This window comes from Dicentrarchus labrax, unplaced genomic scaffold, assembly GCF_905237075.1.
Source record: "Dicentrarchus labrax unplaced genomic scaffold, dlabrax2021, whole genome shotgun sequence".
NCBI classification, from domain to species: Eukaryota; Metazoa; Chordata; class Actinopteri; family Moronidae; genus Dicentrarchus; species Dicentrarchus labrax.
Window position 1 is genome coordinate 26,567,298 of NW_026136713.1, and position 19,351 is coordinate 26,586,648.

Consider the following 19,351-nt stretch of genomic DNA (forward strand, 5'->3'; position numbering starts at 1 on the left):
CATTTTGTTTTTTTTGTAAGTAGATTTCCATCCACCCGCTGTGGTGTCCCTCCTTAGGTTGCAGCTTTTTGAGCCGGTCATTACAAACACTAAGACACTGAGGACGCCATTAAAGTTAAATAAATTCAATTTGAATTTGGTATCAAAATCTTTTGACATTTGGAGATCAGTCCTCTGGATGCACTCGGCCTATGCAGTTTCTTGAGGCTGTGATCCTTAAGGTCACACAAAAACTGCTCCCACTACAAGGAAATGGCGACTGTGGGGACGAACAATATAACACATTAATACAGTTGAGCTCAAAGAGTCCACAAGAGTCTCAGCTTTACAGTCATTCCAAGTTTATACAATAACAGTACTGTTTATAGACATTCAAATACATACATTTATACTGCCTTGGATTAGTATAAAGAGAGAATGTTTGTGATGGGGAGACTCATAAAGTGGATAACTATAGAACCAGGTCAGAGGTCAGAAGTCAAGGGAGACAGTTTCTCCATCATTACAGTTTTGTACTAATAATTAAAGCACCTTAGAAATGACTTTGTATAACACAGATTTAGCTTTAATCTCATAAAAAGCTCTTTTTTAAGCATATTTATCCATATTTTTATACATTTGACTTAATATTTATTTTGATTATTTTCCACATATTTAGACTAGATGTACGTAGTATTACACAGTGATGGTTGTTTCATTTATTTATGTGGGATTGTTTTGTGAGGATATGGCAGCGCTACAGGAGCCTCAGGTTTTATAGGACCAGGATGGGCAGCAGGATCCAGGATTTCTTTTTGTTCCACTGTTTGCCATAAACAAATAAACCTCAGGGTAAACTGTGCTAGCAGTCAGATTTTGCCCCTGCAAGCGAATGCACTGATCTCATCAATGTGATTGATTTTAGTTCATTTAAATGCTGATGTGACTACAATGATGTAAAGTGTCGCTGTGTTTTTATGAGCTGGGACCGGCAGGTAAATCTTCACTGGGCATCGCCATGGTAACCTGGCTTTATGTTGATGTAATAACAAATGAGCCCGAGGCGGCTTTAAAGTGAAAGATTAACTCCGACTGACTGCAGGTTTGTGGATGGAGGAGTTTTATTGGACGGTTTATTGGCGGCTGTAGGGATGTTGATGTCAGTACTCCGTTTTTATCCAGACTGAACTGAACAAACAACTTTATGCTAACAATTAGCTGTCAGTATGCTAACATTCAGGCTCAACCCCGGGTTGAACTGTAACAGCTAAAACTGATCCTCTGACTTTTAATCTAGCGCCATCATCAGGTCAACATTTGAATGTCCAATACTTTTAATAAAGTTGTGTGTTTGTACAGTGTTAATAAAGTTGTGTGTTTGTACAGTGTTAATAAAGTTGTGTTTGTACAGTGTTAATAAAGTTGTGTGTTTGTACAGTGTTAATAAAGTTGTGTGTCTGTACAGTGTTAATAAAGTTGTGTGTTTGTACAGTGTTAATAAAGTTGTGTGTCTGTACAGTGTTAATAAAGTTGTGTGTTTGTACAGTGTTAATAAAGTTGTGTTTGTACAGTGTTAATAAAGTTGTGTGTCTGTACAGTGTTAATAAAGTTGTGTGTTTGTACAGTAATCAGTGAGCTCTGGTAGTTAGCCATGCTGTTAGCTAGCTAGCTAACTAATGAATCTTCACTCTGTGTGGCTAACAGTTGAAGATTGATTGACGGGTGAATGTCAGGATATTATTGGTTGGAATCAGTTCATGCTGACGTAAGCACGCGTCACATTTAGTTTTACAGGAAGACACAATGATTGGATTCCGACATAAAAATACAAAGAAATTCAGCTTTTTTTTAACATTGTTAAATATAGGCACAATATAACTGAGAAGGATGTGATCTTAAAGGGTTAAAAAATAATTTATTTATTTTCATCTGGACTTTAAACATTACACTATGGTTACCAGAAGCCCCAGTTTTAAACTGGATGTCTTGACAAATATCTGTGAAACACTAATTTGATATAGTATATCTATATATTATTTGCTTGTTTTCAGCCCTTGCAGAGACATTTATTATGTTCTGTGTCACCCATTATTACCTAATCATAAACAATGCAGGTTTGTCTGTATGTGTGTCAATCAATCAGTCAATCAGTGTGTCATTGTTAGGGATGTTGTAACCCTGTGAGTCATAGTCAAGGGTCAGGCTCTTCCTGACTGACCTGTCGCTATGCTTACTCAGGTTGCACTTGAACGTTGATACTAAATCTGCAGCCTGAGGAAAGAGTTTCAAAGTGCAGGAGGTGGCTTATGGTTTAGTGGTGACATGTCGTTGGTTCTTTTAAGAAAAAGATGGCAGCCAGTTCCCTTCTGAGAACCCTTTTTTCATTGTTCTGGCATCTAATGTTGTTTTTCAAACTTTATTTGCATCCTGAAATGTTTTAATCTTTTTCAACAATGTGAAGAACTGTGTAACTTTTGTTTTTTTAAGGGCTAGCTTATGGTTTAGTGTCCTTTAGAGGAACTTCAGACACGTTGAACAGAAGACAGACAACAGCGTTTTATTTTGTAGCACCTCAGCAGACTTTTATTTTTGCATTTATTTCGGTGAGAGCTGCGAGTGGCCCCCCGGTGGTGCTCACAGGGTCTGACTGATGGTCTCCTGGGAGGAGCTCACCACCTTCCCGTCCACGATCTCCTCGACGATGGTGATGACTTTCTGTTTGGTGGTGGTGGTGGAGATGGAGGAGGCGGAGGCAGAGGTGGAGGAGGCAGAGGAGGAGGAGATGCTGCAGGAAAGAGACAAACAGATTAATCACAAACCTGCAGAAAACATTTGTAGTTGTAGAAAAAAATGATTTGAAAATTATATTTCTGCACTAATTCAATCAACAACATGTAAGACTGAGAAGTTACTGCATTTAAGGAACAAAGTGCGCATTTAGCTGGCCAATTTAATTAAAATCTGAATGCAAATTCAACATTATTCACTATTAATCTCAATCATTAACTTCTGTTCTCTTGCAGTCAGTTTCTGTAGTTTAAGCAGTTTTTTTATGACTCACTTTCTGAAACCTGCAATTCCATTCAATTATTTACATAATTTAGTTATTTGTTCAATACTCTTTGGGAAATTATTGATTTTCAGATAATAAACCCCTCTGATCTTAACACCAAAAGAACTTTCTAGAGGTTCAACTGAGGATTTTACTCTCTCCTGAAGCTGTGAACGTTGTTTAGGAGACTTTTCCACCATAAAATAAATGCAATTCTGAAGGGAACACTGGACATTTCTGGAGTACAAGATATTATGTGCAAAATTATAGTAATAAATCCTAGAATATAACTGCATAATAAATACATTTTAGTGTCCTGTGATGTTGTTGAATTTCAAAGTGTTTTAATATAACCAGTTCTCTCACCTGCCGCCACCCTCTCCGTCCAGCAGCCTCCTGTACTCTGCGATCTCCATCTCCAACCGGGTCTTGATGTCCAGCAGCGCCTGGTACTCCTGCGACTGTCTCTCCATGTCAGCCTTCAGCTGCATCAGCTGATCCTCCAGCATGCCCACTTGGTTCTGGTAGCCCGACAGCTGCATGGAGTAACGGTTCTGAGTCTCCGCCAGCGTCCCTTCCAACGACGCTTTCTGCAGGAGAGGACGGTTCAATATTTCACAAACACAGAGGATATAAAAGAGACGGAGGGATGGGGGGCGATGCTCACCATGCTAAGCTGTGACTGTAGCTCGATCTCCAGACCCTGTAGTGTTCGTTTGATCTCTGTGATCTCTGATTTGGACGACTGGAGCGATTCTGTGTTGGCGACGACTTCTTTGGTCAATGTTTCTGACTGTGTGGAGGACAAAAAGGGTTTTGAGAAACTGAATCTGAAAACTGTATCGCAATCCATCCAATAGTTGTTGAGATATTTCAGTCTGGATCAAACCGACAATGAATGGACACGGTTAAAACTCTCTTCTCACCTTTGTCTGGTACCAGCTCTCCAGCTCTTTGCGGTTTTTGGCAGCGATGCCTTCGTAGTACTCCCTGACCTCCTCCATGACCTTAGAGAGGTCCTCTCCTTGGGCAGCGTCCACCTCAACGTTCACCTGACCGCTCATCTGTGTGCGCATCGCCAGCAGCTCCTGCAAGAAGACTTGAGAGGTGAGGATTCAATAAACCACAGAACTTTAATTTCATGAGCTCATTTTAATGAGAGCCAAGCACCCACTGACCTCCTCGTGATTCTTCTTCAGGAAGATCAGCTCCTCCCTCAGGCCCTCGATCTGCATCTCCAAGTCGGTCCGGGCCATAGTCAGCTCGTCCAGGACCCTCCTCAGCCCGGCAATGTCGGCCTCCACTGACTGACGCATAGCCAGTTCATTCTCAAACCTTTAAGAGAGGACAAAGCATTAGTTTCAAAACCGAATCCCCCAAATTCTACCAGACACAGCTGAACCTGGTGGATCTGAATGTTTCTGGACCTTTATAATAAACATATAGCTGCTTATAAATGAGTTAATTCACTTACTTGAGCCTGAAGTCGTCAGCAGCCAGCTTGGCGTTGTCGATGGAGAGGTAGATGCCACCGTTGATTTTGGTAGCTTCCTGGATCTGTGAGATAGAAGAGGAAAGAAATTCTGAAATGCTTTTTATGTTCTGTCTCACTCAGTCCTACTCACATTTTACAAACATTTTGGGAATGTTGGGAAGAATGAAACTCATGAAAAATCAAAGGCAACTTGTTCCAGTGAGAATACAATTTTCAGTAGTTTGGTGGCGTCCAGCTCAATGTCATATATATATATATTTACAGATATGTCTGTTTCCCATGCCAATAAAGCCCTATTGAGTTTGACATAAAACTCAAAAATTATAGGGGGGATTAGTAATTTGTGTTAATTGCAATCTACAAAGACGGAGGAGTAAAAGTAATCTAATAAACAATGAAAATTAAGAGTACAGTGAAAGGTTGTATCAGTGTCACACTGTATCTGCTCTGGTATTTGCATGATGACAGCTTTATGTCGGCATTTGCTCAAGGATACTTCGACATGTGGCACCAGGAGCAAGGGGATTGAACCCACAACCTTCAAATTAAAGAACGACCCGCTCTGCCTCTGAGCCACAGCCGCCCTAACATTGCTGCTATACTTTTCCCTGAACGTACGGCACTGAAATAGACTTTTGTTGCCATTTTATCACAATACAGGTACAAGACAGGTATTTATTTTTAATTGTGTTACTAATTTCATTGATGTATTAAATGTCCCCAAGTGAAAAAAGAGGTCCAATAGCAACAGTATAAGTGATGCCCATGAGTAACAGTCACACCTTCCTGCATATGCTGGATGAACAGGTGAGCCTACCTTGCCCTGCAGCTCTGCGATGGTGGCGTAGAAGGCACTGTAGTCTCTGGAGGAAGGGGAGGTCTTGCTCTCCAGGAACTGTCTGATCTTCAGCTCCAGCTCAGCATTGGCCGTCTCCAGCTTGCGTACCTTCTCCAGGTAGGTGGCCAGACGGTCGTTCAGGTTCTGCATGGTGGCCTTCTCGTTGGCAGAGATGTCCATGCTGTCGCCACCACCGCCTCCTGCGGCAAAGCCATACCCACCGCCTCCACCACCTGCTCCACCACCGAAGCTGAAGCCATAGCCAGCTCCACCACCACCTCCACCACCGCCGCCGTATGCAGACATGGAGGAACCAACGGAGGAGATTCTCACACTGGAGGCTCCAGCTCCACCATACATGGATCTGCTGCTGCCTATGTAGCCACCGCCACCACCACCACCACCAGACATCCTGGTGCTTTTGGATGAAGCAGAGTAAAACATTGTGTGTGGTGTTGAAGGTAAAGGAGGCTGTCTTTCTGCTTCAGCTGGAGCGGAGAAAGTGAGGAGCTCAGAGAACCAGTCATTTTTTATACTCTAAGATGAGTTTGTGAGGAGGAGGGGGGAAGGATGGTGTGCCTGTGCCAAGCCTGGGAGGAGACACCTGTCCTTGCTTAACTCCGCAGGAAGGTGAACGGGGCTGTGGGTGTGTCTGAGAAATGTGGAATCCACCCATCATTTACCATTCACCTGTTGATCATTACTTCACTTCAAGAGATTAGAGCATGAGGGCAAGTTCAGACCTGAATGACATTTATATACAAAGGTCACACCCAGCATGAAAACCCCACGTTCAATCAACCAGCAGCTGTAAAAGAGTGACCCTTCTCACAATATCCACAGTCTGTTAGTACAGCTTTTATGAGTGCGGTGTTGGGTAACTCCTGGCTGCAGGTTATTGTGTTGTGAAGCAGGAGCCAAACTGGTTTAAAGACTAAACCACTTCTTTGATTAGAGAGGGGCTTTGTGAGCTGGCTGATCTTGAGTAAACAGAGCTGACAATGAGCAGAGACTGAGGAGTGGCTGATTGTATTTTGTCACCATCAGTAAAACAGTCCAAGATACAGAAGAAGTCTGTAAAACTCAGGAAATGTTCACTTCACATGGATGATTTATGAAAGCCGCAGAGCTTAAGAGAGATTATTGTACTTCAAGCTGCTGTGAAGTATCTGAATAAATCTTGAGCAGATTCATTTAGATGTTAAACAAGCCGAACGTTTGCCAAGAAAATGCATCTTTGAGTACAGATGAAAAGACTCTCCAAAACAACCTAATTAAAACTAGTAAATCTTAAAAGTCACTGTTTCCCCGAGGGGTTGTGACTAACTTAAAGTCCCTATAGCCATTATTGAAGGTTCAGTGTTTTTATTTAATTTGTCTTTGTCCTGTACGTCTCCTGTCCTCCAATTTCTGGACAGGACACTGACAGGAAGTCCTATTACAGGTATTTTCAATTATTCTTAATGGTATTTTAGAGTTTCCTGATAATCAATATAAAGTAGTTGATGACTCATCCTGCACTCGGGGAGGTATAATAATGCTGCGTCCAATCAAACCTCTGACTGACGCCGCCGGAGCGGAGTGTTTCTGAGGGCCGATGTGTTACAGACATCTATGGCCTCACTGATTACTGTACAAAGACCTACTTTATAGCTACATTAGCTAGTTAGCACTACTTTATAGCTACATTAGCTAGCTAGTTTAACTGTATTCTGTGATTTTGGTCAAACTGGATCAGATTTTATGGAGAAAATATTTCCTGGTTTTCCCTCTGACGTCCTCCGGCTGCTCAGCAACTCTCTGGGATTTACAGAGTTTCCTGATGGACAGATAGCTTTAGCTAAAGTAGCTATCAGTGATTAACTGCTGCTAACTGTTACTGGGCGATAGAACCGGGCTTAGCAGCCGGACCAGTTTCCTGATGGACAGATTGATAAGCAGTAAACTTGAACTCCTTCACTTGGGGCAGCAACTCACTCCCAACCCAGAGGAAGCAACCCACCATTTTATAGAAATGGTTCTGACTCATCCTGACGCCGACAGAACCACATCATCTACAAAGAAGCAATTCTGAGATACCCAAACCAGACAGTGACAACCCTTGAAAATGAGTTCGACTTTCTTCAGAGAATGCTGACACTGCTCTCTCCCTCCAGTTATATAAGGACCGGATGGCTCGTAGCAACTAGAGCCTGGCATTTTTGGGGTTAAGGGTATAATGGCATAAGATCAGTTTCTATATATAAAGATGTAGTTCTAATATTGTAGCTTGATCCTATATCCCGAAGTTCCACCGGGCACGACTTTATGACATTGTGTCTGCAATGTGGTTTGGCTCCATGATCTGTGTATCTTTAAATCCCACCACAAGCGTTTCCAAAGCGGAGAGTCTTCCTGCCGACATTTTGTATTTTGTCCTGGATTTTGTTTTGGAGTTGCAACTGGTAAAATGAGAAAATCTACTTTAGTGCCAAAAATAATTAACTGCATAACTGCACTAAAATACTTATATACTGTATATTTTAATACATATATATATATACCTACAAATCAACTGAACTGTGTTTGGGGATTTTAATTAAAACATTTACTTTTAAAAGTTTGACTTCCATTGACTTTGGTTGAAGCAGCATTTCTTTTCATTTCTGGATAATCAGAAAAAAAACAAAAGTGACATATCGTTATAACAGTAATTACATGAGTGGCACCAACTGGGGCAGATAAATTAACTGGATGCATAAATTCACCCCGGGGCAGTAATTTAGTTTTAATGATTTGACTGAAAAGTGTTTTCTGTGCAGTGTGGGTGTGGCTGCGTGGTATTCTGCTGCAGGCTTGTTCCCATCATGTGTAGCTGCTAGAAAAACTGACAGGTATGTACAACACCCACTTTCTCTTCTATAGCCATTAAACTTTATTATTTAATTCCACCTTCAACGACTATATCAAACATGTTTGTTTAAGAGGCGGGGAAACCTTTGTTGTTTGGCTGTGAAATAAAGAAAACTTCAGGGACAAAAGAACATGTTTTAACAGTGACAGTCTTCAGCAGGGTCACTGGAGCTGATGTGCAGCTACATGAACATCATAATGAGGAAATAAAAGCATGCAGATAGAATACACAGCACAAGATGATGCATAGAGTTAGTTGATGTGACATATGGATCTTTAGTTTTAATCACACAAATAATATGCAAAGTGCAGAAAGTGGTGCCAGAGTCGATTCTGGAAAGGGAAGTCTTGATGCTACAGCATACAATGAGATTTTAGATTCTTAAATCCCAATTCATAGATACATCAGATACTGCCACTATTGTCAGTGGTCCTCTGCTTCATAATATGACGCTCTAGGTGTCCCTATAGCATCAATTGTGGGCGTTCAAGGCTCCAGCTTTTAGTGTCACTTATGGAAAGTCGTAGTAAATAGCCAGAAAGTCCAGATAATGAAGCGGTTTAACTCAGGAGAGCGTTCGTTCGTGTCCTGTTTGAAACCTAAAGTCAAAGTTTACGTCTTCATGTTATGTAAGTATGTGCAGCCGGTAGGTTAGGTAACTGGTTCCCAACATGGGGATTGGGAACCCCACTAGTGGTCGCCAAAGCTTTAAGGGAGGTCGAGAGACCTTCTTGATTTTAAGCGGTGTAAGAAAACTTACACAGTGGGCCTATATCTCAGCATTTCATTCATTTCTATTAAGAGTTATTTGGGTAAATTGTACAGTTTATCAGTTGTTCTATCTAAGGGAAGAGGTTCCCTCCTGTGGGTACACGTATCACCTATGACAGAAACAGCCTACAGTCATCAGAAATGGAAGCCTGGGGTTTGGATTATAGAGTGGTGGACCTTGATGTCGACCCAGCCAGATCAGTGGGACCAGCCCACCACAGCAAGTGAAGTTGCCCCAAGAGCCACAACAGGCTCCACCAGGCTGTCAATCAAGCTCTCAGCTACAGACAACTACTTTAGCTAACGTTGGTTGTTGGTTGTACAAATATGGACTTTTATAGAATATAATAATTATTAAATATAATATATTCTCAGCATTATGGTAATTGCGGAGAAACAGCTATTTACTTCCGGTTTTCAAAATAAAGGTATTGAGAACAGTAAGCTATAATTCGAACCTACATTTCAAATAAAATATGTTACATTAAGTGTTTCATGCTACCATGATGAATAAAAAACATACTTAATATCAAGCATTTTTACGGCACCAATTTGTAGAAATTGAACAATAAAAGTCCATATTTGTACAACCAACAACCGTTAACTATTCACAAATAAGGTTTAAAAAAATACAAAATAAAAAATCTGTTACCGTTCACTTCCGTTGTGGCTCACTTCCGTTGTGGCTTTTGTATTCGGCCTGACACCTCTGGACCACCGTAGTTGTGGACTGGCTTAAGTTTAATGAATATTTTTTTGAAATAAAATATTGATCTATGTGATTGTTTCCGATTATACCAGCATATATTTCTGCAGCCCTCTGGACATGCTATCAATATTTCTCTAGACCCGCCCCTGAGGAAAACATGCACGATACAAATACTTTTCACTAAAATGTCAAGATTCGAACCTAAATCAATCATAAACACTGCGGACCAGTCATACATGTCAGCTGTTTGTGTCTTGGGGGTGGATCTTTTTTGGGGCCCTGCTTAAGCCGTTTTGCGATGCCCATGAATACGTTTGTTTTTCCCACCATGGATTTTAGTGCTGAGTTTCATGAGTTTTCGGGCATGTTGTGGATACCAAAAATTTGATTCTTTTGGGAAAAAAATACTTCCATTTCCCTCTGAGATGCAGTGGAGTAGAAGTAGAAAAGTAAAGATAGACAGAATAATCAGTCGGTTGAAACCAGCGCTCACAAGCAGGCAGCCTCGTCAGTGTGTCTGCTGTGGGACGTACTATAACTTTCATAAATCCTGCTGTAAACCTGAATTTCCTTAGGCTCCATTGTCTTTTCTAAATGTTAACATGTTTCTTCTGAATGACAGCCAGTGTAGCACGGTACAGTATCGTGTTCTGCAACTGAATGTTTGGGCATGACACAGTTTCAACAATTTCCTGAGTGGATGGAGTAAAGAATACGTTTCTAAAAAAGCATCATTATGCAGTTGATCACATAAACAGCAGAAGTTCATTAACACTGAGCAAATATACTGCCCATTGTGTCCCACCCCTGAACACTAATGTATAGAATAATGCAGTTGAATGACGTGTCTTCTGACAGACTGTACCTGCTCTCTATTAAACACCAGTCTGAAGTCTACAACATAACCCAATGCGTATTTATATTTAATGAATAACAATAATTCCATCAACAATAACATGAATCAGGAATAATGGTAATAAACATGACTTTTATATATCGGCCATCAGTCACTCTGCTCTGTCGATACCAATAACCACCTGATAGAAAGTGGCATAAAATGGAAAAACATTTGTAAATCCATGAATTAGTGTTTGATTCCAGCAGTAATTTGGCTTTTGTGTAAAATAAGAACTCTGGATGGTTTCTGCAGAGTCGGGAATCTTCTCATGCACAGAAACTATTCAGAACCAGAAATCATCATCAGCAGCTTCAGTTTGATCAAACACACAGTGACTGACAGCTATTTTATACACACACACACACACCTACACACATACACACACACACACACAACACACACATTAATAACCCCCCCTCAGGTGAAACCCACTGAACCTGCTCCAGCTCCCCACCCCCCCCACCCACCATAATGAACTCAAATCCTCCGCCTGCGGCTCCGACGTTGCATAACAGCTGAAACCTGAGAGGGAGGGGCTCACACGGGCTGCTGTTGCATGCAGGTAAACTCAGGTGTGTCTCTCAGGTACAGATTCACCTGCAGAAAACACAGAAGGCCGATGAATGAGTTAAACTTTTAATTTCTTATTTGTGTTGTTATTGTTTTATATGTGGTGAGGAATAAAACAGATGTTTGTCTGTTTACATTCTTAATAAATCTGGTGCAGGGTTGAGTCCTTGCTGCGGCAGCTGTGGGTTCGAGTCCGACCGGTGGCCCTTAAACACACGGCTGTTACTTCATATACAAAATACTGGTTCTGATTAAATAAAGAAATAATTGTACCATTATTTCTTTATTTATCTGATGAAGATCATTCCTGCTCTCCCTCCTCTTCAGGGTGTGACCTGAATTCTTTGAGAGTTTCCTTTTAGTTAACTCTCTCCTTGTAAATCATCTCCTTATCTCCCATCATCGCTCGTTCCTCATCAAACTGTCACTGACACGGCACAGAAACAGCACCTTTTCTGTTCAATAAAGTTTCTTTTAAAACCACTCAGCACACAAATACACACAACTACACACACACACCTACACACACACACACACACACACACACACACACACACACACACACACACACACACACACACACACACACACACACATCAGGATTTAAAACATTTAATATTGTTGTTGTTGTTTGTAGAAATTGCCATTTTCCCACCAGTCTCCTTACATTTATTAGTGAAATCTGTCAACAGATATAGTAGCTGAATAAGACGGCGCTTCCTGTGCTTTAAACTCTGGACTACATTCACTCTCTGTCTTTATGTTTCTGTCTTCCTGCTGATTATTTCTCTCTGTGCAGCTCCATGTGTTTTGTTCCAACCTGCCCACTCCTCTGCTCCAGACCTCCAGCTGCACATTTTTACCATGAAAGGTAAAGTCAAGATGCTTCTTACCTGCGGCTGCTGTTCTTTGTCGTCAAGTAAAATGCAGCCGGCAGTCGAGTTAGAGTCTAAAACATGTCTTTGAGTGTTTGGAGTTCCAGTGGTGGCAAACTGATTTATGTTCATCTCTTTTTTACACATTAAAGCTCTATAAGCTCCAGTGGAGTTGGGGCCAGGTTGGCGTACAAAGTGCAGGACGGTGACACCTGAGTCTGGGATTTAAACCCTGTGTCATGCGTGTGCTTCAGACGGATATTTTAGTGTTTAAGCATCACTCAGCTGACAATCTGCTGTTTTTATCGACAAGAGAATAAAATACTTTGATACAATAAACAACGTTATCATTAATTATTCAGTTACTAGTTGTCAGTCCCTCCAGGAAGTCGCAATGTTTTAGTTTTTTTAAATATATACCACAAAACTTCATTCAGGTTTACCTCATTTTAGTGAAATCTGTCGATATGTTTTAAAAGAAAATACAAGATTCAGTCAAACAGATGAAGATGTGGTATATTTTTTTAATATTTTGGTTTTGCTTTACTAGATAGAAACCATATAACAGATATGACATATAAACATCTCCATTTCCTGAAGCCAGAATAACCTTCAATCAGCTGATTTTTATCAACAACAATACAATTCAGAAATAACATAAATTGACCTCTGCAGTAGAATCGGTCCTCCAGCGCGGTATCGGTACGTTTGTTTATTGTGACGTCATTTCTTTGAGTATCTTCAGTGTGTGACTGTGTGAATGCAGAGTGTCTGTAGTGTTGCAATAAAAAAATAGAGTATGGAAAGCCCATTTACCACCGATCAATGAATATGATTGACTCTGACAGTATCAGGCAGCAGGACACACACGTGGATAAATCACTCACCTGTACACTGTTAATCAATAGCAACAGCAGATTGATCATCAATCAATATCCTGAAGTGTGTCAGTTTGTTTTCTGCTGTGAAAGAGTTTCCTTTAGAATAAGTTGAGTTGAGTTATTATATATATATATATATATATATATATATATTATATTGTTATATTGTCTTTTTAATTATAAGCTTCAGCCTGACGAGCAATAACAGTAATTATCTGATAAATTTACCATGTGAGTTATTGATTTTACTGTCACCTTCAGCTGGTGCGGGTTTCACACACACACACACACACACACACACACACACACACACACTGAAAGCACATTTTCTTGTTCCTATTCATCTGCTGCCAAGTTTCTGCTCTCTGAAGCTGATGACAACTGTGTTCGTGCCAACGTGGTTCAGTTGATCTGCTTTGTGTGTGTGTGTGTGTGTGTGTGTGTGTGTGTGTGTGTGTTTGTTAATGAAACACACACACCAGTGCATCAATCTGCTGTCAGCTCTGCCGTCGTCGACCGATCATACAATGGAGGGTTCTGCACGTTGCACGAACATTGGAAAAGATTCTCTTTTTTAAGGTTGCATTTCTGCACCAAACTCCATTCAGTTTTTACCTAATTTAGTTGGTGATGTGATCTTAGCATCTTTCCACAAATCTCTATTCAGTTTTTACCTAATTTTAGTGAACTGTGTCAACATGTATTACCCATTAGATTTAGTCAAACCGATAGAGGTGTAATATCTGGTTTGCTATATGGTCAAAAGTTTGTTTTCAAAGATTTGCTTTTTTTTTTATAAGTTAGCATTTCTACACCAAACTACATTCAGTTTTACCTACATTTAGTGAACTGTGTCAACATGATATTTAAGTTTATAAGTCTATAAGTTTATAGGATGATAAGTCAACAAAATGTTTTGTTTATGAGTTAGTATTTTACCTCCAGTTTTTTCAACTAATTTTACCTCATTTACCTCAACATGTGTTTTGACCTATAATGTCTGGTGTAGTATATGACCAAAAGTATGTGGATAAATACTGAAGTATACGATTGACAGTGATGTTCCTCACTAACATACATTAAAGTCAATGGAACATGCTCTTCAGAATAAAGTCCCTCAGGATGACAGTAATGATTATGAAATAACAATCTGAGTGTCTGGCAAACGTCCCGGTGAGTTAACTGAATCTGTTTCAGGTTGTTTCCTTAGAATGATCCTGAAAACACTTTTGTTCTCAGATCAGATTTGGACGAATATCAGCTGGAAAGAATTTAAGAGCTTTGTGTTGTGTTTGATCCGGGTCCAGACGGTGTGTCTAAGCTTGTCAGTGACAGGTGTGTCGTCGATATGACAAACATCACCTGGGCGGCCAAAAACCAACAGTGAGTGGAACCAGAAGATCACTGCAGAACGGTTTACTCACAGTGGACTCACAGGTGTTACTCAGGTGGGATGTAGGTGGGACGTAGGTGGGACGTAGGTGGTTGTTTCATGTGTGGCGTTCACAATAGTTTACATTAACATTTGCTGCACCTGATTGACTGCCTGTGCTTCTCTTACAGGAAGCCAATGTGCAGATCCTCATCCTGCTGTGAACTGTTCTTCATTCATAATGCTTTAATCAACTCAATACGAGTTAGATTTCAAACAACTGAAAACAATATTCAGATTGAATATATATATTGTTTGTCCTTTCAGCTGAGCTGCAGTTTGTTTATCTGTACGGTGGCCCAGAGGCCAGGCTGAATACAAAAGCCACAACACAAATACAAAAGCCACAACGGAAGTGAATGGTAACAGATTTTTTTATTTTTTATTTTTTTAAACTTTATTTGTGAACGGTAACTACGGAGCCTCTAAAGGGACATGGGGGCAAAAAAAATCACAAGATACAGGCCCAGCCTTAAGCCGACACTCATTTGTCCTCCTTTTGAGAAAATAACTAAAAAGGTCGCCTTTTGACACATTACCTTGTTAGTTTAATACTTATTGGCTAAAATTTTTAAAAAAGGCGGATTTTTTATTTTTTTTTGTATTCGGCCTGACACCTCTGGGCCACTGTAGATGTGGCATTTGCTACAGCTCGCGAAAGTCCAGCCCTACTTCCTGTTTATACACTGATAGACACCGAGCCCCCCAACTTTGGTGTCTAAATTTAAATATTAAGGTATAATTACATTAATAATCATAGAAGTATGAACATTGGTAGAGTATTGTGGAACAAAGGGGGACATTTCTTCTTTTTATTGAAAAAGTACAGAAGAAACAACCATAGAACAGCAACCCCACACACAATTAATCTTCTTCATCATTTACTGAAGATTCTTAAAAAATATCACAACATTAAAGAAATGAACTTCAGCTTCACAAATTCTTTTATAAAATAAAATCTTTATTTTCTTTATGGTCGCTATCACTGCCGAAGAAAACCTCAATCTGAGCCCAAAATGAGCTTTCTCTCTTAAAAAGGTGACAAAATGATTCACTTTACCTCAAATCAGAGAAAATACACACTTTATAGTGTGTGTGTGTGTGTGTGTGTGTTGGGGGGGGATACATGTATGAACCTGACTGCATACTCTCACTGTGGTATTTCCCCGAGGCCTGTTGGAACTGAGCCTTTTAATATGTGAAGAATGTCTCACACACACACACACACACACACAGCACACACACACATACACCACACACACACACACACACACACACACACACACAAACAGCACACACACACACACACACACACACACACACACACACAAACAGCACACACACACACACACACAGCATAGCAAACTTTTGGCCATGTAGCAAACCAGATATTACACCTTTATCTGTTTGACTAAATCTAATGGGTAATACATGTTGACACAGTGCAGTAAAATTAGGTAAAAATTGAATAGAGATTTGTGAAAAGATGCTAAGATCACATCACCAACTGAATTAGGTAAAAACTGAATGGAGTTTGGTGCAGAAATGCAACCTTTAAAAAAGAGAATCTTTTTAAAAAACTTTTCCGTTGTTCGTGCAACCTGCAGAAACCCTCCATCGTATGATCTGTTGACGACAGCAGAGCTGACAGCAGATTGACACACTGGTGTGTGTGTTTCATTAACACACACACACACACACACACACACCCTCATGTACTAAAGCTCCTATAAGGAACCTTTACTGATTTCCACATTGAAAATAAATGTACAGAAATATTTCTTTGTTGCAGGTCCTATAGTTGCATTAAACTGATTATTTTATTATTTTATCTGTAGTGTATAAATCTGCACGTTGAGCTGTTAGTAAGATGCTTTTAGAAACTGGCATCTCTCCAGATTTTAGAGAAAAGTTTGATTCCCCCAGTAAAGTAATCTCCTCACTAACCAAACATGTGAACACATGTGACATTTTGTCCTTCCTCTAGAACAATCAGTCAGGAATTTCAGATCTTCTTAACTTTCTATTCACACGTATTCTGGACTGATTCAAAAAGAAAAATGATGATGAAGTGTTGCTTTTTGTTCACACAGACCTTTTATAATGTGTTCTTATGAGATAAACTGAGTTATATCAAACGTTCAGAACAACATCAATAATAGGCTTTATCCAGCGTTAATCTGATATTTAACTGAAGTGTTAGAGAATTTATTTTAACAAATGAATAAGTCATTAAAGGGCTTCTGTAAGAACAATCCAAAGAGAGATAAGATCCTGTGCAGCGGTATCAGCAGACCAGACGGACCCGTTTCAGTCAGAACTTTCTGTGCTGCCATCAATCAAACCACACCTACCTGTCATCCTCCTCGCTGTGCTCGCAGCTACAATTAAATCCTCCAGGATACAAGTTAGTCTGGTCACAGCAGGAACGTTTTACGAGGTCAGAGCTGAGAGCTTTACTGCTGCTGCAACATCAGACAGAAATCCTTCAGAGAAACAGCCTGCAAACACCCACCTGAGCACAGGCTGGCAGCTCTGCACTGTGAGCTTAATGCTAACATCAGCATGTGCTAATGTTATTCATTTTATTTCTTTTATTATCATGTTCACAATGGTAGATTAACATGTTAGCATCTTAATGTTTGCTAAGTTAGCTGATGGGAATGTCAGGAATTTAGTCATAAAGCTACAGCAGCATGTTATATTCTAGAGCTCTGTTCTATCTGTTGATCCAGTCTGAAGCCACATTGTTACCATCCACTGTTTAGATCTTGGTGCTTTTTAACTCTAGATTTGAACCGGATGAAGGATTTTAGTCATCAGACGTCTGGATCTTAAGTTATCAGAGAAACAAGCTGAGCTAACGTTAGCAGCAGCTCGTCCTTTGTCTGTCCAACAGCGTGGGAGAAGCAGTGATTGTTAAGGTGGAACTGCTTTATTCAGTGTGTTTAGTGGTTTTAATCAGCGATTGTTTCGATACGAGAGACCCCCTAGTGGCAGAAATGACATATTCCAGCTTTAATGAGTCATCACAATCCATCCAGTTGTGGAGATAAAAAACCTTCAGACTAATGTTTGTTACTGGGATATATGTGTACTGAGTATTTGTGCAGGCCTTGTTTGTTTGATAAGTTGTTAAAGTGCAGAAACATCCAGAGACACACCATGTTTCTGCTGATGTCTGCAGGCAGTGTGTGTGTGTGTGTGTGTGTGTGTGTGTGATCCTTTGACCTCTGCATTTCTAAAGAAGCTGGTTGATCCATTGAGACATATTTAACTGACAGGTGAGGGAGTGTTCAGGGTTCCAGCTGTAGAAAGTGTGTTGGAGGAGAGTTGATTATGTAACCTCTCAGTCGTCCTCTGCTAATAAAGCTGCTGTTATTTGTTTGCACATGGAGTCACATCACAGCAACAAAGTGATTTTTTACACTGGATCACAAACTCTCAAAGTGGCTGTTCTATTTACCGTCAAACCAAGAACAGCTTTTATCAAACAAAGTTGTTCATAAGGAGGAAAAATGCAATACATCGAGAGATAATGTTGAATATTTTGAGGACTTTATGCTGCCGTCAGTCGGCCCTTTCCAACAGGGAACTGAAGAAGTTATATCCATCTATGCTTTCTTAAAGGTCACCAGACTCCTTTAACAAAAACGGTAATTTTACCTCATAGAACGTGGGAGTTTCTCCACCTTCGATCTGTAGCAACTGATGTTAGTTTGTACTCAAATTAACATATTAAAAACACCAAAAGTCTCAATAACACAAACAGACCAACTGATGGAGGGTCAAATACAGAGGACACATTTCATAATCAATATCTGTCAAAATACTCTACAAATAAAACAACTGTACGGATTCAGAATTGACAGAATAAAGAGTTATAGCTTTCCAGTTGGAGGCGGAGTCTCACTTTCTATCTGCTTCTATACATGCAGCAGTTTTCCTGTTACTGACTGCAGACAGTGAACTGCAGATCCTCCAGAACCAGCTCCCAGGGGATAATGTGGACACTGTGGACCTTTTTACAGACCAGTGGACTGTCTGGACTCTGATCTGTGGACACTGTGGACGTCCATCAGAGATCTACTGAGAGTTTTTATTTGACTTTTAATGGATCTTTTCTGTTTGTGAATGTCTTTGTGACGTCTCTCAATAAAGTTTATTCTGTTGTTAATGTATCCGTCTTTATGTCTCCACCTGTCTGTGTCTGCAGAGCTCTGAGACTCTGCTGCCCTCCAGTGGTCAGACTGACACCACAGGACCAAACAGGACCAACAGGATCAGTCTCCTTCAGCTAGGATAAATCAGAGCACTGTGGTGTTTATTGCCCCCTACAGTCCAACTGTAGAAGACACACATTTCCATTTTCTGCTACTTTATACATCTCAGAGACAAATGTTTCCTTGACTACATTTATCTGATATACTTACTTTACAACAATTTAAAGGAACCCTGTATCACTGTATTTGGGAATGTAGTAAAATAATGGATGTTTGTACAGAAGTAAAGGACAGGATCACTTGATCTCTTGATCCTGACACATTTTAACCTGAAGAAGAAGGAATATACACCTACAGATATGAGTCTTATCTTTACTGGAGGAAAACCAACAGGCCAGGTGTCAGAGAATGGTTTAATGTATAATGTATAATGAAGTGGTATTATCACTATCATACGGAGAAACAGACTAAATGTGTTTGAGGAAACTTCACTTACAAAATCATATTTTACAAACAAACAAAACCTATAAAGATGATTAAAGTTAAAAATGAGCTCCATTGACCAACAACAACATATTAATACATCATTAATAATGATCAGTAACCAGTGTTACTCAAAACAATTCATTTCACTTTTACTTTGATACTTTAATGTCAGGATTTTACCAGTAATAGACTATTTTTGTACTGTGGTAACTAAATAAATGATGACTAACTATGACTGAAACAAACCTT

The 19,351-nt window shown here is 40.0% G+C and overlaps 1 protein-coding gene across 1 annotated transcript; it reads right to left on the reverse strand.

The window, feature by feature from the left end:
• Positions 1-2,534: 2,534 nt before the first annotated feature.
• LOC127374554 (keratin, type I cytoskeletal 13-like) lies at positions 2,535-5,875 on the reverse strand. The gene is made up of 7 exons (XM_051420028.1): positions 5,344-5,875; positions 4,506-4,588; positions 4,210-4,366; positions 3,958-4,119; positions 3,699-3,824; positions 3,398-3,621; positions 2,535-2,764 (listed from the first exon to the last, which is right to left on the reverse strand). The coding sequence occupies exons 1-7, from the start codon at positions 5,806-5,808 to the stop codon at positions 2,614-2,616; spliced, it is 1,368 nt and encodes a 455-aa protein (XP_051275988.1). The 5' UTR covers positions 5,809-5,875; the 3' UTR covers positions 2,535-2,613.
• Positions 5,876-19,351: the final 13,476 nt, after the last annotated feature.

Excerpts from the sequence above, each read along its gene's own strand:
- LOC127374554 (XM_051420028.1), bottom strand. The coding sequence starts at position 5,808 with ATGTTTTACTCTGCTTCATCCAAAAGCACCAGGATGTCTGGTGGTGGT. Across the intron at positions 4,367-4,505 it reads GCTGACGACTTCAGGCTCAA|GTTTGAGAATGAACTGGCTA; the intron begins GTAAGTGAATTA and ends CCTCTCTTAAAG. Across the intron at positions 4,120-4,209 it reads TGAAGAAGAATCACGAGGAG|GAGCTGCTGGCGATGCGCAC; the intron begins GTCAGTGGGTGC and ends GTCTTCTTGCAG.